General features: G+C 54.9%; 1 protein-coding gene across 1 annotated transcript in view; it reads right to left on the minus strand.

Annotated features, from left to right (window-relative positions):
• Positions 1–106: 106 nt before the first annotated feature.
• The window catches only part of MAPKBP1 (mitogen-activated protein kinase binding protein 1), a 52,244-nt gene continuing 27,942 nt past the window's right edge, over positions 107–24,408 (minus strand). Inside the window, exons 4-31 of the mRNA XM_029238769.1 lie at positions 16,706–16,768; positions 16,425–16,482; positions 15,516–15,686; positions 14,998–15,135; positions 14,561–14,743; positions 13,833–13,993; positions 12,854–13,043; positions 12,128–12,274; positions 11,739–11,914; positions 10,875–10,966; positions 10,482–10,607; positions 10,001–10,071; positions 9,708–9,829; positions 9,358–9,433; positions 9,136–9,247; positions 8,899–8,962; positions 8,507–8,641; positions 8,164–8,300; positions 7,904–7,959; positions 6,621–6,857; positions 5,982–6,148; positions 5,606–5,751; positions 5,287–5,484; positions 5,052–5,136; positions 4,472–4,755; positions 3,653–4,249; positions 3,128–3,213; positions 107–2,509 (exon numbers count right to left, since the gene is read on the minus strand). Of these exons, the coding sequence (XP_029094602.1) occupies positions 2,282–2,509; positions 3,128–3,213; positions 3,653–4,249; positions 4,472–4,755; positions 5,052–5,136; positions 5,287–5,484; positions 5,606–5,751; positions 5,982–6,148; positions 6,621–6,857; positions 7,904–7,959; positions 8,164–8,300; positions 8,507–8,641; positions 8,899–8,962; positions 9,136–9,247; positions 9,358–9,433; positions 9,708–9,829; positions 10,001–10,071; positions 10,482–10,607; positions 10,875–10,966; positions 11,739–11,914; positions 12,128–12,274; positions 12,854–13,043; positions 13,833–13,993; positions 14,561–14,743; positions 14,998–15,135; positions 15,516–15,686; positions 16,425–16,482; positions 16,706–16,768 (4,306 nt within the window). The 3' untranslated portion in view covers positions 107–2,281. The remainder of the gene's footprint in view (positions 2,510–3,127; positions 3,214–3,652; positions 4,250–4,471; positions 4,756–5,051; positions 5,137–5,286; positions 5,485–5,605; positions 5,752–5,981; positions 6,149–6,620; positions 6,858–7,903; positions 7,960–8,163; positions 8,301–8,506; positions 8,642–8,898; positions 8,963–9,135; positions 9,248–9,357; positions 9,434–9,707; positions 9,830–10,000; positions 10,072–10,481; positions 10,608–10,874; positions 10,967–11,738; positions 11,915–12,127; positions 12,275–12,853; positions 13,044–13,832; positions 13,994–14,560; positions 14,744–14,997; positions 15,136–15,515; positions 15,687–16,424; positions 16,483–16,705; positions 16,769–24,408) is intronic.

The following is a 24,408-nucleotide window of genomic DNA, read 5'->3' on the forward strand; positions in this document are numbered from 1 at the left end:
CACCCCCATACACCCCCAGGCGACCACAGATTTTGTATCCACTCGGCGAGAAGCCGCGCCTCCTCTCGCCTGCCCCACTCGCTGGCAACCCAGGGTTAGCAAATGATTGTGTTTATTGACGAGTTCATACATCAGTACAAACGGACATGTTAAAAACAGCCTCTGCCCTGTGAGACCTGGGGAGGAGGGAAGCGCCATGGCCTGGACAAAGTATAAAAGTTATAAATAAGGGGCTTTCAAAACTGGGTCAGGGCAGATCTGAACGGGGGCGGCAGTCGCCGGTGGCGGCAGTCGCCGGTGGCCTCAGACATGCAGAAGGGGGCGGGCGCCGGCCACGAGACCCCCAACCCGCACGCTGGGCTGGGGGTAGGGGAAGGGCGGCCACCTTCTCACAAACCTTGGCAGCAGTGTAGCGCCTTTTCCTCATGAGGGACAGACTGGCTGAGGATGGCCAAGAACCCAGCCCAGAGGGCCAGGCCTGAACCCCATTTGCGGTGGACTGCGGCTGGTGTGCGGGTTAGGGGTACGGTGGGAGTGGATTTCTAACTCTGACAAGGGCAGCTGCAGCCCTCCCGGGGCCCACTCTCAGCTGTGAGAGTTCTTGGGCCAGGATTTCTTTGCACGTTGGCCAAGCAGGTGGTGGTAGTAGAGAAGAGTGAGGGTGAAATAGGTTTCACCTGTTCAGGTGACTGATGCAAACAGAGCTGCACACCCTTCAGAATCCAATTTCTTGCTAAGCCTCCGCCTACAGAGCCAGCAGAGCCCATACAGAAATGGACTTCTGTGGCCTGGAGCTGTGGTAGAGCTGCCCTGACTTACCTGAGGCAGAGGAAGCAGTAGGGCCTAGAGACACATGTTCTTCACCCCAACTCTTCAACAAGTGCTTCACTACTTGGTCCTACTCTACTTGCCCACTGTGCCCTAGCTCCTTCCCCTCACCCCTAAAACTGCCCTTCTAATTCTAATCTATCCCCTGACCTCTGCCACTTACCTGTCCCACCTACCACCTTTCCAGTGCGTCTCTTGGCCCCTGCTGCAGTCCCATGTGCCTCCCTCTCTTCAACCTCCAGTACCCAGTACCCCTGGGTGCCCAGCACTGCCTTTGAGGCCATCTCACATCAGCTAGGCTGTGGACACTAAGAATCCAGATTTCAGGCTTAGTGTGTTCCTTCCCTTTTCATGTTCTGTGATAAGAGCCAGGTTGGTGAAGCTAGGGTGGGATGTGAGAGAAAACCAGGTACCCATCAGCCAGCCAAGTGCCCTACCAATGAACACTCAATATGTGTGTGTGTGTGTGTATGTGTGTGTTTCGATTTCACCTGTGGCCAAGGTCCTTAGAAGGTGGGCCAGCGCCCTGTAAACTATGAGGGAAGTTCCAACACAGACCTCTGACTGAGCATCACTCAGGATGCAGGGAGAAGGTGGCCTCGGCTCCAGGAGCCTACTGGGGACCAGGGCTGGAGGACAGGGAAGGCCAAGGGGCTGAGGGAAGGAGGCCAGGGCTTCATGTTTGCCCAGCAGAGGGCTTTACTGTCCTGCAGCAACGTCCCACAGCTGGCTCCACAGTTCCGGCCAGGAGAGAGGGGGCACAGGAAGACACGATGCTAGGGCTCTCTTGGAGGGGGAACGGGAGTGGAATGTGGTGGCTCGGGCCTTGATATCAACTCAAGCCTCCTGATGGCTGGGAGTGCTCCAGAGGGCCAGAGGGCTCTGCCTTTCTGAACTGCCAGCAAGTGGGGAAAACAACCCCTGCTCTGGCAGCCAGGGGAGTGCAGCTGGTATTGGATTGGGTGGGGGGGGGCGGGGGGGGGAGTGGAGGTAGAGGTGAAGCTCCGTTGTTGGCTAAAGGGCATGGATACCAGATCACCTCTCACCTCTACCCCACTGAATACCCTGTGTGTGCTCCACCCCAGGGAGCTGATCCCTGCAGTAATTTCAAATGGCTTCTCAGAAGGGAGGGCCAGCCTTTCCCGATTTCCCCCAGATGAGGCAGGCTGCCCTCCTACTCCTCACAGCACCAAGATGACAAAGGCCCAAGACCTACCCCTGCGTGAGCCACTGGAGGGGCTGTGGAGGCAGGAGTTCCAAGAAAGTGAGGCAACAGTCAGGGAAATAAATTAATAAATACAGGGACCCCATGAGGAACAGCTGGGAAAGCTGCTTCCCCTCTGAGCACTGATCCCTGCTATCCACTCCAAGCAACCCCACAGGTTTTGGTGAGTGGAGGAGGGGCTGCAGTTTGGAATCGAGGGAGCATTCACTTGGGACAGGCTTCTGGAACTCAGAGTCTGCGTTCCATGCGCCGCTCCACAGCTCGAAGCAGCAGCTCTGAGTATTGCTCCAGCAGGGCCTGTGTCTGCTCGGCGCCCGCAGCCCCAGGGCTCCCGCCTGGGCTGGACAACACGGCCCCGGCCAGGGCCTCTAGCTCCTGCCGCACGGAGGAGAAGGTGTTTCTGAGGAGCTGGGTGATGCGACTTTGCTCTGCTGAGGGTGTCTTGCAGCTGGCCACCTGCAACAGGACCCCAGAAGTGAGGTGGAGGAACAGTGGAGGGGACTGTCAATGGATGTAGAAAAGGGAGGGGCCCTGCCGGTGTCCAGCCTGCCCCAAAGAAGGGACTGCATGCCCTGCTAGGTGTGGCTGGGAGTTGCACACTCCAAGACCAGCAAGTATGACCAGAGGCTAGGGGACGGAGGCAGACCCTGGGGGTGACTGTCAGATCTGGCACCATCTACATCTTGTTAGCAACTCCTCTTTCAAATCTTGGCCCCTGCTGGACTGTCCCCTATGTTTAGGGTGGCCAAGTCAGTTTTGAATATGAAAAGGGGTACTATTAATAATTATACTTGGACAACAGGCATAAGCTGCATGGTCCTAAGCAAACTAAGACATGTGGGCTCTCTACACCTCACCCTCCTGTCTGAGGACGTCTCCAGCTGTTAGCCAGAAATGACCCATACGTGCTCAGTTCACGAGGCCTGGCCTGGCTTCTAACCCACTCACCTACTCAGAATGTTCCTAGTTGCTCCACCCACCCGTCGGTGGAAGAGCCTTATCATTATGTTCCAGATACTCAGCTAGCACTCCTGACCTGCTCTGTCTTCCCGCCGGGGGGTACCCAACACGTACCAAGTGGTAGAGCTGCACGGCCTGACGCACACTGCCCTGGAGCTCTGCCACAAGCTGTTCGCACTGCTCCAGGCTCACGGCTGGTTCTGGGAGGGACAGACAGCTGAGTAAGACCCAGCAAAGCTGCTCCTTCAGGCCTCCCCACCCAGGGGTCACTCAGAGGAAGAGAGGCCTACCCCCACCCCACCCAGCATCGCACGCTCTCAGTCCCTTCCTCTTGCCTCCTTCCTTCCTGACACACTCCCAACACCACCCAGGAAACAAGGTCCAGAGGAAAGGGCCAGCTCCAGCTCCAGTCCCAGGGGCAGGAAGGCACTGAAGGGGCAAGTGGGTCACAGGGAGATCATGAAGGTCGGCAGGGGTGTCTCACCATCAGGGGTGTGACTTAATGGACCGAAACAGGAGCAGACAGGATGAAATACACCAGAGGCTGGATGCACAGAAATGGGATTGAGCCAGAGACTGGCCAACAGACACGGGAGAGAGAGGACGGGGCAGGAGATGAGAGCTGGGAGCTGTGCACACCTGAGTCCCGGCTCTGGGCTGCCCCCGGCCTGGTGCGTTCCACAGGGCTGGGAGTCTTCTCAGGGGGTGGGGACTGCAGGCTCTCAGGGCCTCGGAGGAGGATGCTGACCGGCAGCTGCTGGGCACGGGGACTCTTGGGCCCAGGCTGAGCCTGGCCCTCGGTCCTAGGCTTGGGAGTGGCACCCTCCCCCAAACAGGCCCGTCTCTCAGATGTACTGTGAGCCTTCGCTAGGCCTGCTGGGGGGCCAGGCTGTTCTGCCTCACCAGGGGCCTGGCCCTTGGTAGCAGGTGAGAATGTGGCCAGGGTAGGGCGATCAGGCAGTGGCTTTGGGATATCCAGGACCAGGTGAGCCCGGCTGGGCAGGGCCAGCTTGCTGAGTGGTGAGACTCGGATGGGGGCAGGAGCTTGAGGTTCGGCAGCCAGGCCCAGGTTCTCCCCAACAGAGATGCTGCGGGATATCTTGGCCATGGAACTGGTGGTGGGGTTCCGGTAGGAGTGGGGCTGAGACAGACGGCTGTCAGCTTGGGGCAGGGAGCACAGGCGCCCCTGGGCCTCCATCTCCTGTAAGAGCAACGGGCCTGGTGGAGGGGCCTCATCTGCAGGGGAGACAGAGACATACACAGGTCAGGTGGTGAGGACGGCGTCCCGGGTGCTAAGGCTCAACTCTCCAGGAGCTGCTGTGCCCTGCACGTACCCACTAAGGGGCTCCCACTGGCAAGCACAGTGACACATCAGGGCCACGTGAGGCCACCTTCCTCTAGCATGCCCATGGGCTCCACGCTCCCCACACCTAGAGCTGAGCCCCCCAGGCTCCTCACCCTGTGGCACCAGACTCTGCACCGACTGGGCTTTCTGGAGTCCACCTGAGGCGCTGGCTGTGGCCACTCTCTTGGGGGCCCAGCTACTGTCCCGGTTGAGACGGCGTCGTGGCAACAGCACAGGGGCTGCCTGCTGGGGGCCAGGGTTCCCGAGGGAAGGTCCCGCCTCCGGGGGTGCTCCTGGAGGATTGGCACCACTGCCTCTCAGCTGCTCGCCAGAAGCCTGCGGCACCTGGGCTGGCCTCGATGTCATTGCCAGGCTTGAGGAAGATGGGGATGGTTCCCTAGGGAGGAAATGTGGAAGAAGGCCCAGAGGAGGCTCAGGGCTTCTCCCTGCCAAGACGGGGAGAAGCTCTCACAGCACTAACGAGGCACTAGGAGAGAAGGGTGGGCACAAAGCCAGCCAGGACAGCTGTCCCAAAACTTGGAGTGCACAATGCTGCTGGGCATGGAAGACAGAGCCTTGGAGAGAAGAGGGCTGCAGGCTGCCCCAGGCGCAGGGCTGACCCTATTGGGAGCACTGCGAGGTTAGGAGAGCTAGAGCTCCTTGTAGGAAAGTGAGCCGCTGTGGGGACAGTACCTGAGTGCGGGGCTCTGCACTTGCAACAGGAATCGTGAGGAGATGCTCCGAGACTCTGTCCGCTCCGGTACCCGGACTGGGCCCCCTGCCAGGGTGACAGAAATCAGGGACTGAAGCAAGCTCTTGCCCAGACTCTGTCTCCCCTAGAAAGCAGTCCCCGGGCATGGCCTGCCCTTGGACCCTCAGCGGGGCAAGGGGAAAGAAGGGTAGATTGCGGTGACCAATGTGACCACACCTGGAGCAGCCCCATTGGCCAGAGTCTCAAAGTGCTGTTTTAGAAACTGCTCCTGGTCCGGGGTATGGGGGCTGCCTTCCTGCACCCCGTAGGGGCCAGTGCCTCCCTCCTCTTCCTCCTCTTCCTCATCACCCTCGGCTGGCTCTTCAAGGTCTGAGGAAATGCCATCCACACTCAGGGGCTCTGTGCTCTCGGAGTCTGGTTGTGGGGGAGGGGGAGAGAAGCATCACGCTGCAACCCTCTGCCGCCAGAGCCTCCACTCCCACCTCAGTCCACTGACCCGCGTGGTCCCGGCCCTCCCTCAGGGCTGCAGCCCCACCTTCATTGGGATGCTCAGGGCTGGAAAGGCGACTGCTGCTGAAGTCCACGGAGCAGGCACTGTCAGGGCTGTGCTTCTCTGAGCCCCTGCTGCCGGCGTACACTCTTCCCAGGGTCCCTCGGGCTGGTGCCTGCACCTGGAACTCACTGCCAGAAAGGCCAAGAGGGGAAAAAGGAGGCAGTGAGCAATGGTGAGCAGCAGCCCCACTGGACCCCTGCCTTCCTTCTGCCCCACCCGTGAGCAGGACTGGGGATGAGGCAGTGGTGGGCAAGCCCTGAGTGCCTGGGGCCAGCCCCCCACCCAAATACAGAACCCTTGGAGGGAAGGGAAGAAGAGGCGGGTGGTGCATGGCCCCAGAAGTCTGCAGGACCCTTGCCTGGTATCCAGGGTGGGGCTGTCGCTCGGCTCCGGGTAGACAATACCGTCTTCGATGGGTGCAGGCTCCAGTTCTTGGGCAAAGACCCCTTCATCTTGGGACAACAATCGGATAATGTGGGGGCAGGAACAGGGTTGGGAAGCCTGAGGCCGGGGGCGCTTTTCATTCTGGAAACACACAAAGGGAAACACACATTCTGGAAACATCACTGGGGTTGCTGACGTGAGTGAGGGTCTGGGAGAGGAGGCGGAGGTGGGCAAGGATCCAGTGGGCACCAATTCCGGGGGAAGCTCCGACTCTGAGGACAGACACCGAAAAGCCAGGCTGGGTTCCAACTAGTGTTCTTGAGCTTCTGGAAGAATTACATTAGCACTCTGGGCTGCCAACCTCCAGCCACCACTTCATATCATGAGCCCTCCAAGGAACCCAGCCCAGGACAAAGGCTACCCTTTGCTTCTGCACCCCAAGCACCGTACCGCACAGCCTAGCCAGCCCCACCTGACTTTGCAGCTCAGGTTATCCATGTCCCACAGAGGCAGAGCAAGCACAGCTGGACCAATGCTCAGGCCCCAGCTGCTGGCACAAGGCTGGCTAAAGCTGCTTGGAGATCTCTAGTTCGCTGGGAGAAAGCGGGCTCACCTGGCTAGCATGTGAGGTCTCAGGGGCCTGCCGACCATGCTTCCCAGGACCTGAAGCGCTCACAGCCAGAGAGTCCTGGCCAGGGCCCCGAGGAGTTGGGGCCAGCGCCTCCAGCTGCCGCAGGTCCAGCATGGAGCGAACACTCAGCTCCACGCCTGGCTGAGCCCAGCGCCCCCTTCTTCTGGGTCCTTGGTTGGCTGCAGGAGCTGGATCCAGGAACTCCTCTGTCTCCTGTGCCTGGTGTGGGGAGGGGGTAGGAGAGGAATAACAGTAACAATCACACAACAGTCTTAGCAAACACTCACAGGTCACCTACTGTGTGCCAGGCACTTTACACGTATTAGTTCATTTAATCCTCACAACCACCTTATGAAGGAGGTACTACCATTCGCCTCACATGTACAAATGGGAAAACTGAAGCACAGAGGCCTTAAGTAACTTGTCCAAGTCCCACAGACAGTCTGCCTGCAGGTTACAGCTCAGGTAGTCTGGCTCCAGAGTTCAGGCTCTCAGCTTCACTCTCTGTCCTGTCCTAGAGGACCTTCTGGTCTTCGTCCTCACCGGTGTCATGGACACCTCAGAGCTGGGAGTCTCTAAGAGGCCCCCACTCTGAGGACAGCCCCAAGTCCATTCACAGCACCAAGGACAAACCTGAGACACATGGCCTGGTCAGAAGGCACCAGACACCACACCACCATCATCCCATGAAACTGCTGCTGACAATGAAAGGTGCTGGAGCTTGAAACCCTGACGCAGGACAACGGAAGGCTGGGCAGCCTCTGCAAGCCTTCATCCTCCTCCCGGCCACCCTGAAGTTGCCACTCAGCTACTGGTCCCCTTAAGGCCTTTTCCCTCTAACTCTTCTGGAAGTTCTGAGCTTCTCTCTTCACCTGGGTCTTTAGAACTACAGTTTCTCCAGATTTCAGTTCTTTGGCCCTTTGACTTTCTTGCAATTTCCTTGTAACCATTCGGCTTAGACCCCTTTTCTACTCCCTACCTCAACATGTTCTTTGTTTACTCCCAGGCCCCCAGGAGGCTGAACAAGCGGAGTACTTCCCCTAGTGGTGACTAATCCTTGCAGGCCACAGGGAGGAAATACCTGGACTTCGTCACCCCTCACCTGGAACCAGCCCAGAGGCTCGAGCTCCCCTTCCTTGGACACAAGGGGTGGAGCACGTGGGCAGACCCCATGCCCAAATGCCTCCCCAGGTGCAGAGAGCCCTGCTTTCACCGTCCTTCACTTCTGGTAACCTTGCAAGGACATTTTAATGACGGTGACTCACCCGACTCATCTCCCAGTGGGACAGGCTTCGGGGCAGGGCCGCGCTGGGCACCGAGGCTAGACAGAGACCGGCAGTCAGAGAGAGTTTCGCGCCCACCCACCGTGCAGCGCTGGTCCCACAGCAGCCCACGCCCTATGAGGCTATGACAATGCTCCAGTTTCCTCAGCTCACACTGCTCTCACCCCCGCAGCCCCCGAAAGGGCACATCTAGCTACTGCACCAACTGGCGCCTGTCTGGCCCACATCAGACTTCCACAGACCTGGCTCTTTCTTGGTACCCTTGGCAAGGACGGGCAGAGCTGGAAGTTCTTCTTCTTCAGTGCCCTCGTCTTCTCCCTCCTTGTCACTGTCTGATGAGAGAGCTAGTCCAGGAGATAGCATCGATGGGGCCTCGTGCCTGAGTCCAAGACAAGGAAGGTCGGGGGAGGGGAGACTCAATAGGGGAAGAGGCCAACATCTTGGGCGTTCGTGTGAGAAACAGGTATTGGGAGATACAGAGTTTCTGAATGGCGGGTCCAGAGCAAGGAGGAGGAGCCGTGCCACCACAGCGAGCAGTCTGGATGCCCACCCACCGCTTGTCCATCCCCCACACTCTGTTCTCACCGGTTGGGCCCAGCAGCCCTTTGGGGAGAGGACGGTCCTTGCTGCTTGCCCCCCCGCTGGTGCTGCCGCAGCTCGGCCAGACGCTGCCTCATGCCGATGGTCATCTCAGAGCTCAGGCGCCACACAAATATGCAGCTGGGGGAGGGCCACAGAGGTGGGTGAGGGAGGGGTAGGTAGGTAGGTCTCTGTGGGTGGTGACACCGCTAGTACCCCTTTCTCCACAGGCTGGCAAGGAGACCAGAGCCACCCTCCAGTGCCAGGTGAGGCCCAGCCAATATCCCTGTTCGGCCCTACTTCCCAAGACATCACTGAGTCGAAGAGAGGGGAGGGACAGGGTGTGTTTGTGGCACAGAGGAAGAATCTATGTCTCAGGGAAGCTGGCTTCTGCTTACCTGTCCCCTGACACAGAGATGAGATGTTTGCAGTCGTTACTAAATTTCATGCCAGTGACAATCTCTGTGAAGAACAAAGAATACGGCCTATGAGCCCCCCTGAAGTCCCAGCCAAGTGTCTGTCCCAACACACAGGGAGTTAGCTAGAGGGGAGGGACAGACAGTTCTGCTGGGACCCAGGAAACTAAAGGAAGAAAGAGGTAAGTTCCAGGGGGAGAGTATCAGGGCTACACTCACCTGAGTGGCCAAACATGGTAGCCACACACTCGCCTGAGGAGAAGTCAAAAATGGAAAGGTTCTTGTCAGAACAGCTGGTAGCAATGTAGATCCCTGAGGGGTCTGTCTGCACCTGAGGAGTGGGACATACAGCTGGACGAGGACAGGAAGCGCCAGTCCCTCTGCACCCAGCACCCCGTTCTCCCGTTCTCCAGCCCAACGCCCATCCTACTGGGCCCTTACCTTAATCAGAGTGCCATCCTCACCCTGCGACCCTTTAAACAGCTTCTTCTGCTTCCCGCTGCTGATGTTAAAGATCCTGTGGAGAAACACACTCATTCACATGAGGAGGAGGTCACGGTCACTTGGGTGGCAGCAAAGCCAGCGTTCACCCGCAGCTCTGTTCTCTCTGGAAGCCACTCCCCAACACCAAAGGGGCTACCACCTCTTGGGTGAGGCAAAGTGCTCATTCTGTAGGCTCAAGGGGGCACAAAGTCCTGGACAAAAAGATAGACACAGGGCTGAGCTGCCTAGAGCTGACCCCCTCGGGCATGAAGGAATGTGGTCAGATGGTCTGAGAAAGGGATGCCCACCGAATATTTCGATCCTGGCAGCCGATGGCTGTGTACTTCCAGCTGGGCTCCACATCCATGTCATAGAGGGTCGTCTTCCGTACCACGTGGTGTGTCCGTGTAAACTGTACTCCATCTCCAGACTGCAGGGGTGGAGCATGAGGGCAGACCCCACGCCCAAATGCCTCACCAGACCCAGAGAGCCTTGCTTTTGCCGCCCTTCACCTCTCGTAACCTCAGGTAGGGGAATCGTAGCGAACCCACGCCCCACCCACAAACCCATTGCCCCATTCAGGGACACCCAGTAACCTCACCTTCTGTGCAGTGCGGAAGTAGATGCTCTTGTCTGCCCCACAGCTTATCATGCGGACTTGCCCATCGCTGGCTATGGAGGAAGGGGGCCTAGCTATTCCCACCGCTCTCACCACAAGCAGGCCAGCCTTCCCTCTGCTTCCCTCCCCACGTTCCCTCTATGGAGCTACTCTATAAGGCTGAGACAACCAATTAAATCAGGGTGCTTCCCTCCAAACCTAGGCCTTCCTTTCCCCCCATTCTCAGCCAACCTGGTTGCTCAGGGTCCCCTGGACTAAGAGTCTATATTCCACCTGTCTTCCCATCCAGCCCCGGGCCGGCCAGCTGCTGTCCCACATGCCACTGTGACGGGCATACCCTTCTCACAGAGGCAGGACGCAGGTGGCAGTGGGGGGGGGGGCAGGGGAGATATTGGTAGTAGGCGGAAGAATGTATCTCAATTGCCCTGCCCCCTACCTGCAAACCAATTGCCCTGCCCCCTACCTGCAAACTTGACAGCTGTGATGGAGGATGAGTGCTCGTCCAACGTCTGCTGTAGGCTGTACTCCCGTCCGGCATCCAACACATGGATCAGCCGGTCCCGGCTTGCTGATGCTAGGAGCTTCAGACCTGGGATTGGAAGAACTCCATCAGCCCACGAGTGCCCAGAGCAGGCCCCTATCTGGGTCCAGCAAAAAAGGAACTGAGCCCCATATCCCTAAGCCAAGAGAACCACAGAGAAGGGATAGAGCTGTCCTCCTCTAAACCTGCAATGACACCAAATGAGTCAAAGGATTTTCAGTCCCACATCCAACAGCCAGGATAGATGTAAGTGGCACTGGCAGGATTGGAGGAGCCCTGTGCCATTCTGGGCTGGGTACCAGGCATCCACTTTACCTGTGTCTGGCTTAGAGTACTCCAGGCACAGAATTTCTGAATCATGGGCCTCCACCTTCAGCATCTCATTTAGGGACTGTAGTTCATGCACCCTGCAAAGATGAGGAGAGGAGGGAGGGGGTCATTGCCAGGCTGCAGGAGGAGAGACTCACTCTGCTTCCTCTGCTACGTCCTCTCCCCTGACCTTTTTGAAAGCTTATTTTTTATTTTTGAACTTTCAGGTTAGAGAAAAGTTGCAATGAGTACAGAGGGTTTCCATATTTCCCTTACCCAGCTTTCCCTAACGTTAACGCCTTACGTAACAACAGTCCGGTGCCAGAACCAGGAAACTTACGTTGGTATAATACTATGAACGTAAAGGCTTTATCTGAATTTCACCAGTTTCGCCACATCCTTTTTCTGGATCCAGGATCCCACCCAGAGCCCAAACTGCACCGAGTTGTTACTTCTCTTCAGTCTCCTGTCTGTAACAGTTCTTCAGTCTTTGCTTACCTTTCATAACCTTGACACTTTGGAAGAGTACTGATGCTCTGTCATACGTACCTCAATTTGAGTTGGTCTGTCATTTTCTCATGACAGGACTGAGTTTTCTGCATTTTTGGCAAGAATACCACAGAAAAAAATGCTATGTCCTTAGTGCACCATTATGGACTTTGTGATGTTGATACGAGGGTGTTAAGCCTGATTACTTGATTAGGATGGTTTCTGCTGGGCTTCTTCACTATAATTATCCTTCCCTTGTATATGAATATCTTTTCCCCAATCTTTTAGAGCCAAACTTTTCAAAAGCTCTATCCCTGGGGACTAACTCCCCCAGCCCAGACCATGAGAGGCAGGCAGTACCCATTCCAGACCTGGCATTACCTGAGTGTGCCCACACGGTCCCCTGAAGCGAGATGCTGTCCGTTGGGGCTGATACACACAGAGCGAATGCCCACTCGGGGATCCATCAGGGACCCATCAGCTTTGTCTCCCCCGGGCAGCTCAGTGTCCAGCAGGGCCTGAGTGTTCCCATCCACATAGATGATCTTAATGAGGTCCTAGTGGAGCAGGTCAGGAGAAGTGGATAAGGCAGGCCTGACCCAGTACAGAAGCAAGGGGAGAGGAATGCTGGACAAGACAAAGCCTTGGCTCGCAGGGGCCGGCCAAAGAAGAGCCGGAAGATCAGGGTCTGGGGACCCAGTTCCCGAGAAGGCGGTGTGAAGGCGAAGGGACGTGGGTGCTAGGCATGGAGTGGGGGCCCCGTGGCTCACATTGCTGAGGATGTTTCGGTGCAGGGTGGAGCCATGCACCCCAGAGCTCTCTGTGTTCCACAGGCGGATAGTGTTGTCAGAGGAACAGGTGATAAAGGAACTGGGGGGCAGGCAGGCCTGGTTACTGTCCTTCACTTCGGGGTAGACCTGAAGGGGCAGAGGGAACAAAGTCAGAGCTCCAATTAGGGAGCAGTCCCTCGCCTGCCCACGGAGATGGAAGGGAATGACATTAAGAGCTGATGTTGGCCAAGGCTTAGCCCACTGTCTGTCCTATGGTAAGTAAGCAAGCCGTAACTATTAGATACTCTTCAGATCACTGCGGGAAAGTACATCAACCAAGCATCTCCCATGTACCAGGAACTCTTCTATGTTTCCCACTCACATTATTTCACTTAATGCTTAAAACAATTAGATGAATCAGGTACATCATTTCACCACGGAGGAAATGAGGCTCGGTCAAGTTCAGCAACTCATCCAAGATCACCCAGCCCAGGACAAGGCAAAGCTAAGGATGGACGGGGACACATTGGAAGAAGCCTGAGACATGTAAGTACGAAAATTCAAGCTCAACCCTCAGCACCCATCTGAAGGTATGTGGACACACAGGGATGTTGCTGGAGAAGTGAGGAGGCAGCGGGAACATAACGTTCTACCTGGGGATCCCCACTTTCTGTCCTCACAATGGTGTCCCGGCAAACCAGGTCAGTCTCGAGTCAGCCCACCTACCTCCACACTCCAGACGCAGGAGGAATGATACAGAGCCGAGTACACCTTGCCCACTTTCTTGGGGTCCCTCACGTCCCAAACGTAAATGCTGTGGTCGTTGTATACACAAGACAGCCACTGATTAGTGGGATCAAAGGTCAAGGCAATGGTGTCTGGATACCTGGCATTCGCCACTCCAGAGAAGAGGCGACTGTAGGGAAGAGGACAGAGCAAACTGGTGAGTGAGGAGCTGACGAAATGAGGGATTGAGGGGAATGAAAACAGAAGCCCACCCACAAAGGAAGGAGCAGAGCACGGGAGCCGTCTCCAGACCCGCAGGTTTGGAAGCGGCTGCTTGGGAGGAAAAGGCTGCCTCTGACAGCTGCCAGCTCGGAGCTGACCCAGCACTAGCTGCTGGGCCATGGCGCTCTCCTGATGAACACAAACGAGGTCACAGAACACCAACGCGAGACAAGGTAACTCTGTGGTCATGACGGAGTGAAACAAAACCAAGACCACTATGTAGCGGTGTCTGAGACAGATAAAAACAAGATCACTGTACAAACCACAAAAATGACCAAACATCACCGTTTTCCATCTTTCAGGACTGACTGCAACTTCTTTACCAATTACAGCTTTAGCTCCATACCTTTCCTTCCACCTTTCAAATAAAATTAAATGTCCAATTGTAGAACTGACCCCACTTCCTCTCAGCACCCAACCAGAGCAAAACTTCAGTCCCTGGAACCAATCCGAAAATCATCTAACACAAGCCCAAATCTGACACTAGGCCCCTCCTAACGCCTACATACTGAGACACTCCATGGTCCCCCACAGTGCGCCGTGTACCAATAAAGCCACATTTGTGTGTGTGCAGAGATGTTCCTGTAATCTTTGGGGGTATCGATACACCCTTCATCTTATTCTCTGAAGCACAGGCAAGGAAGGCTGGGTGCGGAGTAAGGCTCTGAAATGGAGGCAGGGGGCCCACACAGCTCACCTGGCCTCTGTGACACTGGCAATGTCTGTCCCCAGGGCATGGGGCCGGGGCAGGGTGCTGAGGAAGTGCAGGTTAGAGGGGTTGAAGAGGCGCACGGTGCCATCAGCGCAGCCACAGAAGATGTAGTCCTGGCTCACAGAGATGCAGTGGGCCACGGTGGTCTGCAGGCAGAGGGGCTCAAGTCAGCATGGCCACCCACTCAACCCCTCCTCAACAGTCACCTGCCAAGAGGAGACACCGGCCAAGGCAGGGGCCGAGGGGAAAGCAGCCCAGCTGCTCTGGCCCGAGCCCCTCAGCTGTTATCTAGAGACGCCCCGCCCTCCAGCAGCTGGCGGCAGAGGGCTCACAGCCACGTGCACATGGGGGATGGGAGTCCGAGAGCCTTCTAAGGCACTAGAGGTTTTGGCAAAGAGGACAAAATAGGAAAAGCCCAGCAAAGAGAAAGGAACAGCATGAGAAAGAGAGGAGAGTCTAGCACCACTTACTGTGAAGCTGTCTGTGTTCTGAGCAGAAGAGGAAAGCAGGGAAAGAAAGACAGAAAGAGCAGGGAGGAGGCAGTTACACAGATCTGCTTGGGCTGGAACTGGGCCAAGCTCTGGCTCCCTCAAGCCTCTTCCTCCTGGGGTCCCCTCTTCCATGCAGGGCCCAGCCCCTGTACGGACAGTCCTCCCCTGAGCTGAGACGCGGGCAGCCCCACCCACCCCACCCACTGGGACAGAGGTACTTACTCTCAGCTCCACCCACTTATCCAAGAGCCTCCGATCACTGAACTCGCACAGCAGCCCTGAAGACGTGATGCAGAAGGTGCTGTCCGCCTTCCTGCCTCGGCCACAGGCCACGTCGGTGAACAGGTTGTTCCGCAGCTCCCCCAGCAGCCCGGAGCGGCCCAGCAGGGGCACGGTGGCATTCACCTGTGGAGATGCGACACTGTCGCCCACCCATCGCCCCGGGGCGCCCTGGAAACCAAGCCCTGGGGAGAGGGAGGGAGGAGGCGTAGCAAGGCTCCCTTGCCCTCTGAGACTACCCCTCGGCCCAGACAGCATCTGGCTCATCCAGAACTTCTGGATGGCTGTTGAGAAAGCAGAGGGGCCCAAGGGGAGCAGTGTCCTGGGGTGGGCTGAGTAGACCCTGGCCCTGGGGGCTACTTCCAGTCTGAGCACCTCACCTTTGAGGTCTTACTGTCATCAAGGTACCAGAATTTGATGTGCCGGTTGCCAGCAGTGACAAAGTAGCTACAATCTTCAGAGAAGGACACCGCAGTGACCCGACTGGACACCTTATTGGAGGCCACCACAATGTTTTTCTGGAAGGAAAGCCAAAGGAAGAATCGAAGTTCTGCCTCTTGGAGCTAAGATGAAAGAGGCTCAGAGGATGTAGGAGGGTTAGATAGGATTTGTACTTTAAAAAATGTTTCTTTCCAGGATTTACTGGTCAGAAAAAGAGGGGAGGAAGGAGAATCCTTTTCCAGAGGAGTTGAAGAGATTCATTGCCTCTGGAGGTCCTCGGAGGCACAAAGCTAGCCTCTTTCTACCAACACGCTTGGCTACACAGTTGCTTTTTTCTGCTTCAGGTCATCTTCTAGAATAAAACTGAGATCAGCAGGGTGGAATGAAGGGGTTCAGGTCCCCAACTGGCCCTTGGACCCCCATGAGGCTGCGAGGCCGGCCCACCCGGCCCACTCACCTTCCAGGCCCAGACGTTGACGATCATGTCATGTTGGTAGCCCACAGAGACAATGTACTTGGCACTAGGGGAGAAGGCCACACAAGCCACGCCATACTTATGCTCCTGCAGCTCCGCCACCTGGCTATGCTCGGCCACATCCCAAACCCGCACGGCAGGCATGTGCCCACTCTGCAGGGAGGCAAGAACTGGAAGTGAGGGCCAGAGGCACACAGCCTCCCCTAGCCTTTCAGGGTGGGGCCTACCTCTCCAGCTACTGGGCACAGTCTCTCTAATGAGCCCCCGGCCCAAAGCAGAGTGCTACACAGGGCAAAGGTGTAGAGGAAACATGATAAATATCTCAGGACAACAACGATTATCTGAGAGAAAACAACCCCAGATTTGGTTCAGTATCTCCGGGTGAGGGTCTGCGCCTCTGTGTTTGTTCAAAGCTCCTAGAGGGATCCTGATGGGCACCCAGGGTTGAGAACCACCACCACCCACGCCTATGCCTCCCTGTAAGAGACTGAGAAGGGAGAGGTGTCCCTCATGCGCCCAGCAGGGGGCCCCCAGGCACAAGGAATATCTTACGGCAGTGGTTTTCAAAGTGTGCTTCCCAAACCAGCAGAATCAGCATGATCTGGGAACTTGCTAGAAATGCAAATTTTGGGGTCCCCCCTCCCAAACCTATAGAACCAGAAACTCTGGGAGCAGGCCCAGCAATGTGCACTTTAACAAGCCCTCCAGCTGATTCTGATGTCCACTAAGGCTTCAGCACCATTGGTTTAAGGTGCAGCCAAAACCGGGATTTGGCATCCGTTCAGGAAGCCAGAGCGGCAGCAGCCCTAACCAGGCCCAGGACTGTAGCTCTCTGCTGAGGCCAGGCCACCCACCCTCTTCAGAGTACTGCGGCCCCCCTTCCACACTCACCTCTCCAGTGACCAAGTACTTGCCATCAGGGGAGAAGGCAAGGGCAGTGATGGTCTTCCTGCAAGAAATGAGGCAGGCTCAAAGAGGCACTGGCAGCCCTGCCCAAGCCCGGCTCCCTCACAGTTCCCTCAAAAGGCAAGACCGGCAGACATCAACGGCACGTGTGACATTTCCCTAGCTGGCCCTGGGGCCCAGTCTCAGTCCCCAGAGCCACAGAGACCTAGACAGTGCCCTTCTCACAGACCCCAGGAGATGCCCCCTGAGGGCCCAGACCCATTTACCTGGAACTGTTGAGGATGTGGTGCTGTTTGTGTTTCCGGGGATTGAACAGCACGACCACACACCTGGGGAGATGAGTGAGACAAGTGACTTCAGCACCAAACCACAGCTCCCCCAGGAGCTCCAGGCCCCCAGGCCAGGGAGCTGGGGCGAGCCAGCTCAAGGGGGCTCCACTTGCCACTGAGGGCAACTGACCGCTTTCTTCTGACAATTTGCTCTTCCCACTTCCTTTCCCACCCATAAGGGCCCATCTCTGCAGCCTCATGAGGGTGAAAGGACTCTCTGCAAGCCTAGCCCCACCAGGTCCCTAAGCACCAGCGCCATCTCTGCCGCAAAGGGCAGCAGGGACCCAGGCCTTCCCACAATCCTTGCACAGCCCAGGAAGGGGGGCAGGAGGGAAGAACTCACGTGATTTGGGCAAAGCAGGCCACAGGTATACATACAGCCAGTGCGACATGGAGCCACACGTGTGTCAAGTATTTGAGCTCCAAGGAGTGAGGCCTCTCACGTGTGTGCCCACCTGTGTACTTGGCAGGAGCCAACCCCCCCCACCCCAGCCCCCACACACACCCTCTACGCGTCAGGTGATGGAGCGGGCGGGAGGCAGGGGACCAGAACCGCTAGGAGGCTCGGTACGACTAGCAGGAGGGGCAGAGAGAGCCTGAGAGGGCCTGGGGAAGCCCAGCCCCAAGAATCCCTGGCCCCGAGGAACCTGAGACGGACCCTCCAGACTGCCAGAAGACAATGGGAGAAGGCTGGGAGCACCCTCTGCAGCCAGAAGGCGAGTCTGGATGGGATCAGGCTCAGACTGACTTTCCAGAGGCAGCTCCAGAGGGGAGGCCAGGTGGTAGGACTTGGGGGCAAGAAGCGGGAAGCTACGGACAGCAGTGTTCTCCCTCAGGCTCCCTGGCTATCAGCATGCCCAGGGGCCCACAGCCCTTCTGCCTCATGCTTCATCAGAACTGTAACTAGCTGACAGGAGCAAACGTGGAGCCTGCTACACCAGGTAAGGGGATGGGGAGAGAAGGGTGAGAGGGCTACGTCCTCCAGACTCAGCCTGGTTTAGTGGGAAGGCACTGCAGACCCCACATCTGAAACCCACCGCTTGCCAGAAACCTGAAACGAAGGCAGGTGCAAGCCGCTAGTGAGGGCTCAGCATCTCAGGCTCAATAAACCACTTCCATATGCAAACGCCACAGGTAATCACTGGGGACTCTGGGATCTCGGAGGGACACCAGCTCTGCCCAGAACTGCCAGGCTGATGGACAGCCTTGGAATCCCTGAGTCACATCATCTTTTCCTCTAGTCCCCTCCCCCAAATCCCTCCTCACTGTTTTCTTTCTTCTTCTCTCTCCTTCTCCTAATCTTTGTTTCCTTTCTCCTTCTCTCTTTATACCAACTTCCAGTCTCCCACTTCCCTTCTAGAATGCCACGTCAGGAGGGTTTTTAAAAATATGAGCCAGATCAGATGGCTTTGGAAACTCTGTGCCCCATCAATCTCCCTCCCCCATCCCAAAACACACACACACAAGCACACTTGTCCAGCTTCTGTGAGGGGCAGTCCAGGATACAGGGGGCCTACTTCCTCCAAAACGGGTAAGATTCATAAAACCTTAGAGTCGGAAGGAAGGATGGAAGGAATTAAACGCACTATGCTAGGTGACTTTAAAGATCACCTGGTCCAACCCTCCAAAATTTTGAGGTGAGGAAACCTAGGCTCCTATAAAGAGCAGAGCCAGGACTCGTAGCTCTTCCAGCGTCCAGGCCTCTTTACATCAAACACGCGCAACTCTGATCTGTGTCACCCCTTGCTGAACATCCCTGGGGAGCTTCTAAGACCCAACCCCTTAAGTACCATGAAGGCCCTGGGTCGTGTGGCCCCTGCCCACCCTCCAGCCTCACCCTGCACCATGCTCCAACCACATCCTTTCACTCCCTTTAGCTTGCTATGCTCCTCTGACTCCAGACCTCTGCTAGAGCGTCTTCCCTTGTCTAGAGCACTCTTCTCTCCCTTTTCCAACTAGTTAACACATAGTTCTCTTTCAGATCTCAGGTCAGATGGCCTCAGTATATGCTCTCACAACACAGTTCTATCAATCTTTTGTGGCATTTATCACAACTGCAATTTTACAATTTTTTAATTTTAAAATGTATTTTATTGAAGTGTACTTGATTTACAGTGTTGTGTTTAATTTCTGTTGTACAGTAAAATGACTCATCATACATATATATACATTCTCTTTCATATTCTTTTCCACTATGGTTTATCACAGGATGTTGAATATAGTTCCCTGCGCTATACAGTAGGATATTTATTGTTGACTGCCTCCCCCACCAGACTGTGTCTTCCATGAGGGTGGGAACTGTGCCTGGTTTTGCTCACTGTTTTGTCTCCTGTGCCTAGCAGAGTCTGGCCCATCACAGTTGTTCAAGAACCGTTTACTGAATGGATGAATGCCTCCCTTGGTCCACTAGCTTGGTCTACTTGGGTATCCGTAGGCCCAGCTCTCCTCCCTACTGCATACCCCACCTGTCTTCTATGGAAGGTGGCACCGAGGATCTCCAAATCCTCAGAGGCAGTGTGGGACAGTGGGGACACTGTGAGCTTTTGAGTCAGAGACCAGGGTTTGAGTCCTTGTTCTGCCATGTACAACTTTGTGACCCTGGGTAAGTCACAAGCCTATTTCATTATCTGTTAAAAAGGAGCCACTAGGATCAAGCTCTCAGGACTTCTGTGAAGATCAAATAATTTTTTTTGGACACAGAGTGGGAGCCAAACAAACGGCAAATCTTACTATTACTCCCCCTGGAGCATGGACAGGAAGCCGAAAGGGACTCCTGGCAGTGAGGAACAAGGTGCTCAGGGACTGTGTCAGGTTTTTCCTTCAGAAAAACGGAGGTGAGTCCTGTTAGGATCTGAGTAATGGTAAAAACTCTAAAGGAGGCTTCCTTTAAAGTTCTGGGAAGGCAGCCAAGGAAGGAGAGCTGGGTTAATAAGCCTGGGGAAAGAAAATATCTACATCTTCATCCACTTAGGAGATGATAAGCTTGGAAGGTAGCAAGGAAGGGATGGGGGAAATGCTGAGGGAGAAACTACCTCAAGTGACTAGGACAGCAGCACAGAAGCACAGAAAGAGAATGGAAGTGACACCTCCTGGCTAAGTTAAAAAGCACCACGCGAGAGTTTCAACGAACTCTAAGCACGAAGGCCTTCACTTCCTTTTATAACCGGTCTACTGCTCTTCACACAGTGGGCCCAATAATAAGAGTTACCACTTATCCAGCACTTTCTGTGTAGCAGGCACTCTACTAAGCACCTTAGAGGTCTGGTCTTAGCTAATCCTTACCACAAGCTTGTGACTGCTGGTACAATCAGCCCCACTTCAATGTGGAGAAACGAGTTCAGAGGTCTTATTCAAGGCCTCTCAGCTAAAGCAAAAGAGAGTCAGGATTCCAGAAGCTGTGCTCTCAGAAAAGCAGAGTGGAGTGAGTGGGAGAAAGGAGAGAAAACTGAAGCTGAAAAGGAGAGACAAACACAGAAAGCACACTGACCTAACGCACAGAGCACCAGGGCAGGAGCCTCTGAGAAGAGGCAGAGAAGACTGGGGCGCTTGGAGGGAAAAAGGATTCTGGCTACAGAATCTTTGGAAGTCATAACAGGGCACATGAAAATTATAGCAGTTATAGTTCAAAGTTCATAGATCTAGATATTTAGATTTTAATATTTTATTCAGTGTGTGAAAAATGATAACCCCCAGGCCTGCCACCATCACACAAAGCCCACCAAGTTTTCGGGAGAGCTGACGTTTTCTTGCTATCTGTGCCGCCCGGCTAAGGCGGTCCTCTGCAGGCTCATCCTCTCTGGTGGTGGCCTCCAGTCTGAATGGTGCTGGGTTACCTAGCTTTCGGATCAGCTCCAGATAAACCACAGCAGAGGGGTTCAGCTCAGAGCTGATCTGACTTGAAATGAACTGATGCAGATTCTGACAGCCACATTCCAAATCCAGAAAAAGTAGGTGATGAGGGTTCGTTTAAACCCGAAGCAGCATGGTGGCCTTTCAAGGGCAGCTGAGAACACTCCCCAAGCCACCGCACATAAATTCTGAGTCTTGCTGGGCCATAGCATCCTCTGTTTCCTGTCTCCCCTAGGTTGGACTCCATGGCAGAAGAAGGAGGGAGAGCAGCACGTGTGTGTAAAAAGACAATGCAGACAGAGGATGACTAGCTATGAGGCAACCTCTCCCTTCTCTAACACCTCCCAACCCCCACCCCCCAGTGTAGCCTGGAAATTCTCATGTGTGTCATGGGAGAGTTCAGCAGAGGAGGGAAACACACACAGGTAGGGCAAGCTGAAATTTTTACTTCTAATTATTCAAATTTGGAAACCTTCCAACACAGAGAACGAGGAAAAAAGAGACCAACCCTCGGTCACAGCTCCACTTGTGAGGATAATAACGCAGATGGTGAAGGCAGAACTTGGCAAAGACCTCCAAGGTCCCCCTGTGCCCAGCTTGCTGAGGTCCTCCCAAGAGAAGAGACCTCAAAAACACTGATGTGGGGCTTCCCTGGTGGCGCAGTGGTTGAGAGTCCGCCTGCCAATGCAGGGGACACGGGTTCGTGCCCTGGTCTGGGAAGATCCCACATGCCGCGGAGCAGCTGGGCCCGTGAGCCATGGCCGTTGAGCCTGCGCGTCCGGAGCCTGTGCTCCGCAACGGGAGAGGCCACAACAGTGAGAGGCCCACGTACCGCAAAAAAAAAAAAAAAAAAAAAGCACTGATGTGGGAGCCTCCTCAGTCTTCTCTGACCTTTGAGCAAGTTTCTCAGTCTGCTAGGGAGGGAAGGGTGGGGTGCAGTTTGCACCAATCTTTGGTCCTTGGTCTCCACATCCCTTGACCCTGGCCAGCACAGCAGGCAGTCACTGGCACGTGCCCTTGCAGCAGTACTGGCTGCAATCCTCCATATGATAGGGCTGGGCTGGCCCAACCGGCCGAGTCCCGTAATTCAGAACCCTAGGGTACAGGCACAGGGAGTCTGCTCACTCTCATAGGGAAGCAGTGAGGCCTCAATCCCTCGGGGCCTCAGCCCGGGAGTCATGTGGTGGAGCAACCGTACCAGGTGCTGGGCCCACTGCCCAGGAACTTCTCTGAACCAGGAAAGGCCAAGCCCTCGATAGCCCCCGTCCCTGGACAGGTCCAGGCCTGCTGCCATCACCAAGAGCCCAGCATTCCCACAGGATCCACCTCCTATGACTCTCCATCCTCCAGAAGGCAGAAACAAATGAACCCTGGGATGAGCAAAGAATGCAGAAACACACACAGGGAGCAGGACACAGAAGGTCTGAGCAGGGACCCTACACCTTAGAATTTCCTCTTTCAGACCAAGAAAAGTCAGAAGGTGACTCACAGAGGCACACTAAAGGTCCTTCAAGCCTTGCTCATACATTACCCTGTACCCCTACTTAACATTATAACCCCACACCCCCACATTCCCTATCCCCTTTCACTGCTTCTTGCTTATACTTTTTCCAAAGCACACATCAATTTATAATATTCCATATAATTTACTTTTGGGGAGGGAAGACGATCTATATTCATCACTAAGACTGCCAGCTCTGTGACAGTAGTGTTTGTTTATTTTGTTTACTGTTACATCGCAAAGGCCTAGAAAATTGGCACTCAATAAATATTTGTGAATAAATCTTTAAGTCATTAGCTACCAGATCTCAAAGCCCTAACTCCCAAGGAAACTCCTGAGTAGCAGGCCCCACGGCAGGTCCACAGTTCTGTCCAACCTTAGACTTCTAGGACTCACTGATGCTCGAGGGCACTGTGATGATAGAAAGAATAAGAAAACTGGGGTCAGGCAGACCTGTCTGCTAACACACTGTGTGATCTTGGGCATATTCCTTAACTTCTCTGAACCTCAGTTTCCTCATCTATAAAGCAGGAATAATAAATAGTATCTAAGTCTCAGAATTCTTGTGAGAACTGAAAAAAATAATATGCAAAGTAACCAGCAGGGTGCTCCTAGCCATCTTCTTGAAGGGTTCTCTGGGGCACCAATAACAAGGAAAGGGTTAACCAGGGGTTCAGCAGTTGCAACAGGAACCCCAACTACGGTATCCATATAGGACTTGCAGGATACTAGTGACTCATTAGGGTCCTCCTCCAGGTTGGAATTACAAACTGTCCCTCCCGATTCACTCCCAAAGGGGAAATCTTATAGCTTTAATTATCCTAAGAGATAATGAGTCTAGGACGTTTCCTAGGGCATCCTTGGTTGTGGTCCTCTTCAGGACCCACATGGAACCCAATGCCTTCCAAATAAGTAACCCTCTTAGGCCAGCCCATGAGACCCACTGGCATCTCTGTTTCTGGGATGCTCTATGAGACACACACACCCCTCCCCCCCATCAAAGTCATGAGAAAAGACTTGGCAGTAATAACCCAGTGAATAATGTGGTCACTGGTGTAGAGCTACCAGTACACCTCTCTCTGTCCAGAGGACTCTAAACATATTCCCTTCTGGGACAACAGGTGGATGTCTGTGAGCTGCAAGACTCACAAGCCAGGTCCAAAAGCAGTGTCTGAGCCCCCTTCCTCTCACTCACTATGGTCTAGCCACCATGGCTGCTGTTTAGCTACTCAAACAAGTGAATTGATTCCTCCTTTCTTTGGGACCTCTGTAGTTGAGGTCTCCTCCACCTGGAAGTACAGATCTTCACACATAGGTTCCTCTTTGTCACTCAGACACCAGCTCAAATGTTACCTCCCACTGAGCCCTGACCAGCCAGTCTCCAAGTAGCCCCACCCCACCCCACTCCCAGGTATTCACTTACTCTCCTTTTCCATCACCCCGGTTTATTTCTTCAGAACACTTACCACTCTCTGATATTACCTTGCTCATTTATTTGTTCACATGCTTACTGTCTGCCTGCCCCTCCTTAAACCCCACAGGGGCAATGACACTGTCTTATTCACTGCTGTATATATATATTCTGCGGCTGGAACAGTGCCTGGTCCAAAGTATATTTTCAACACGTATCTGCCGAACAAATGAATGACTATATCGATGAACAAGCTGTTTTGGGAAGAACTACAGGGCCCCAGTTTTAGGTGTGAGCTCTGTAGGGAAACCAGGAGAAAAGGCACTGAGGGGACTGGTGCCTGTGAGTAACCCTTGCATGTGATTCACAGCCATCAGGGCACCAGCTCCACACACTCCCTGGCAACCCCACACACAGTGTTTACCACAGAGAGGAAGAAGGGAGCTGTATGCTCCTTCAGCTCAGATGTCCCTAGAACACAGTCCAGGAGGAGACTCTGCTTTCACGTGCAATCCAAAGCTTTGGAGCTGGAGCTCAGCATCAGTTCCAATATGCGCTGAGTAAATGGAGGGCCTTCTCAGGAGGGCTGGCTTCCCCTCCTCCTCCCTGCTTAAACCACCAAGAGGTCTCCTCTTGGCTGCTGCATAGGGCACCTCTCACGCCAGCAGCGGCTCTGCACAGGGGTCTGCACTCAGGCCAGGCCCTGCACCCTGGCATCAGGGGTCAAGAGAAACCCATTCTCCAAACTCACTGACTCCACAGTGGCAACAGGGGCTGTGCGGGGCTCTAAAGGCCCTGAACCCTCTACCGAGCCAGCCAGGGAAGGGGCCCAAGTCAATTATGGGTGTTCAACTAAACTGAGTGCCTCAAAGCTATCTG

The sequence above is a fragment of the Monodon monoceros genome, unplaced genomic scaffold, assembly GCF_005190385.1.
Source record: "Monodon monoceros isolate NGI ecotype Baffin Bay Population unplaced genomic scaffold, NGI_Narwhal_1 Super_Scaffold_21, whole genome shotgun sequence".
Taxonomy (NCBI): domain Eukaryota; kingdom Metazoa; phylum Chordata; class Mammalia; order Artiodactyla; family Monodontidae; genus Monodon; species Monodon monoceros.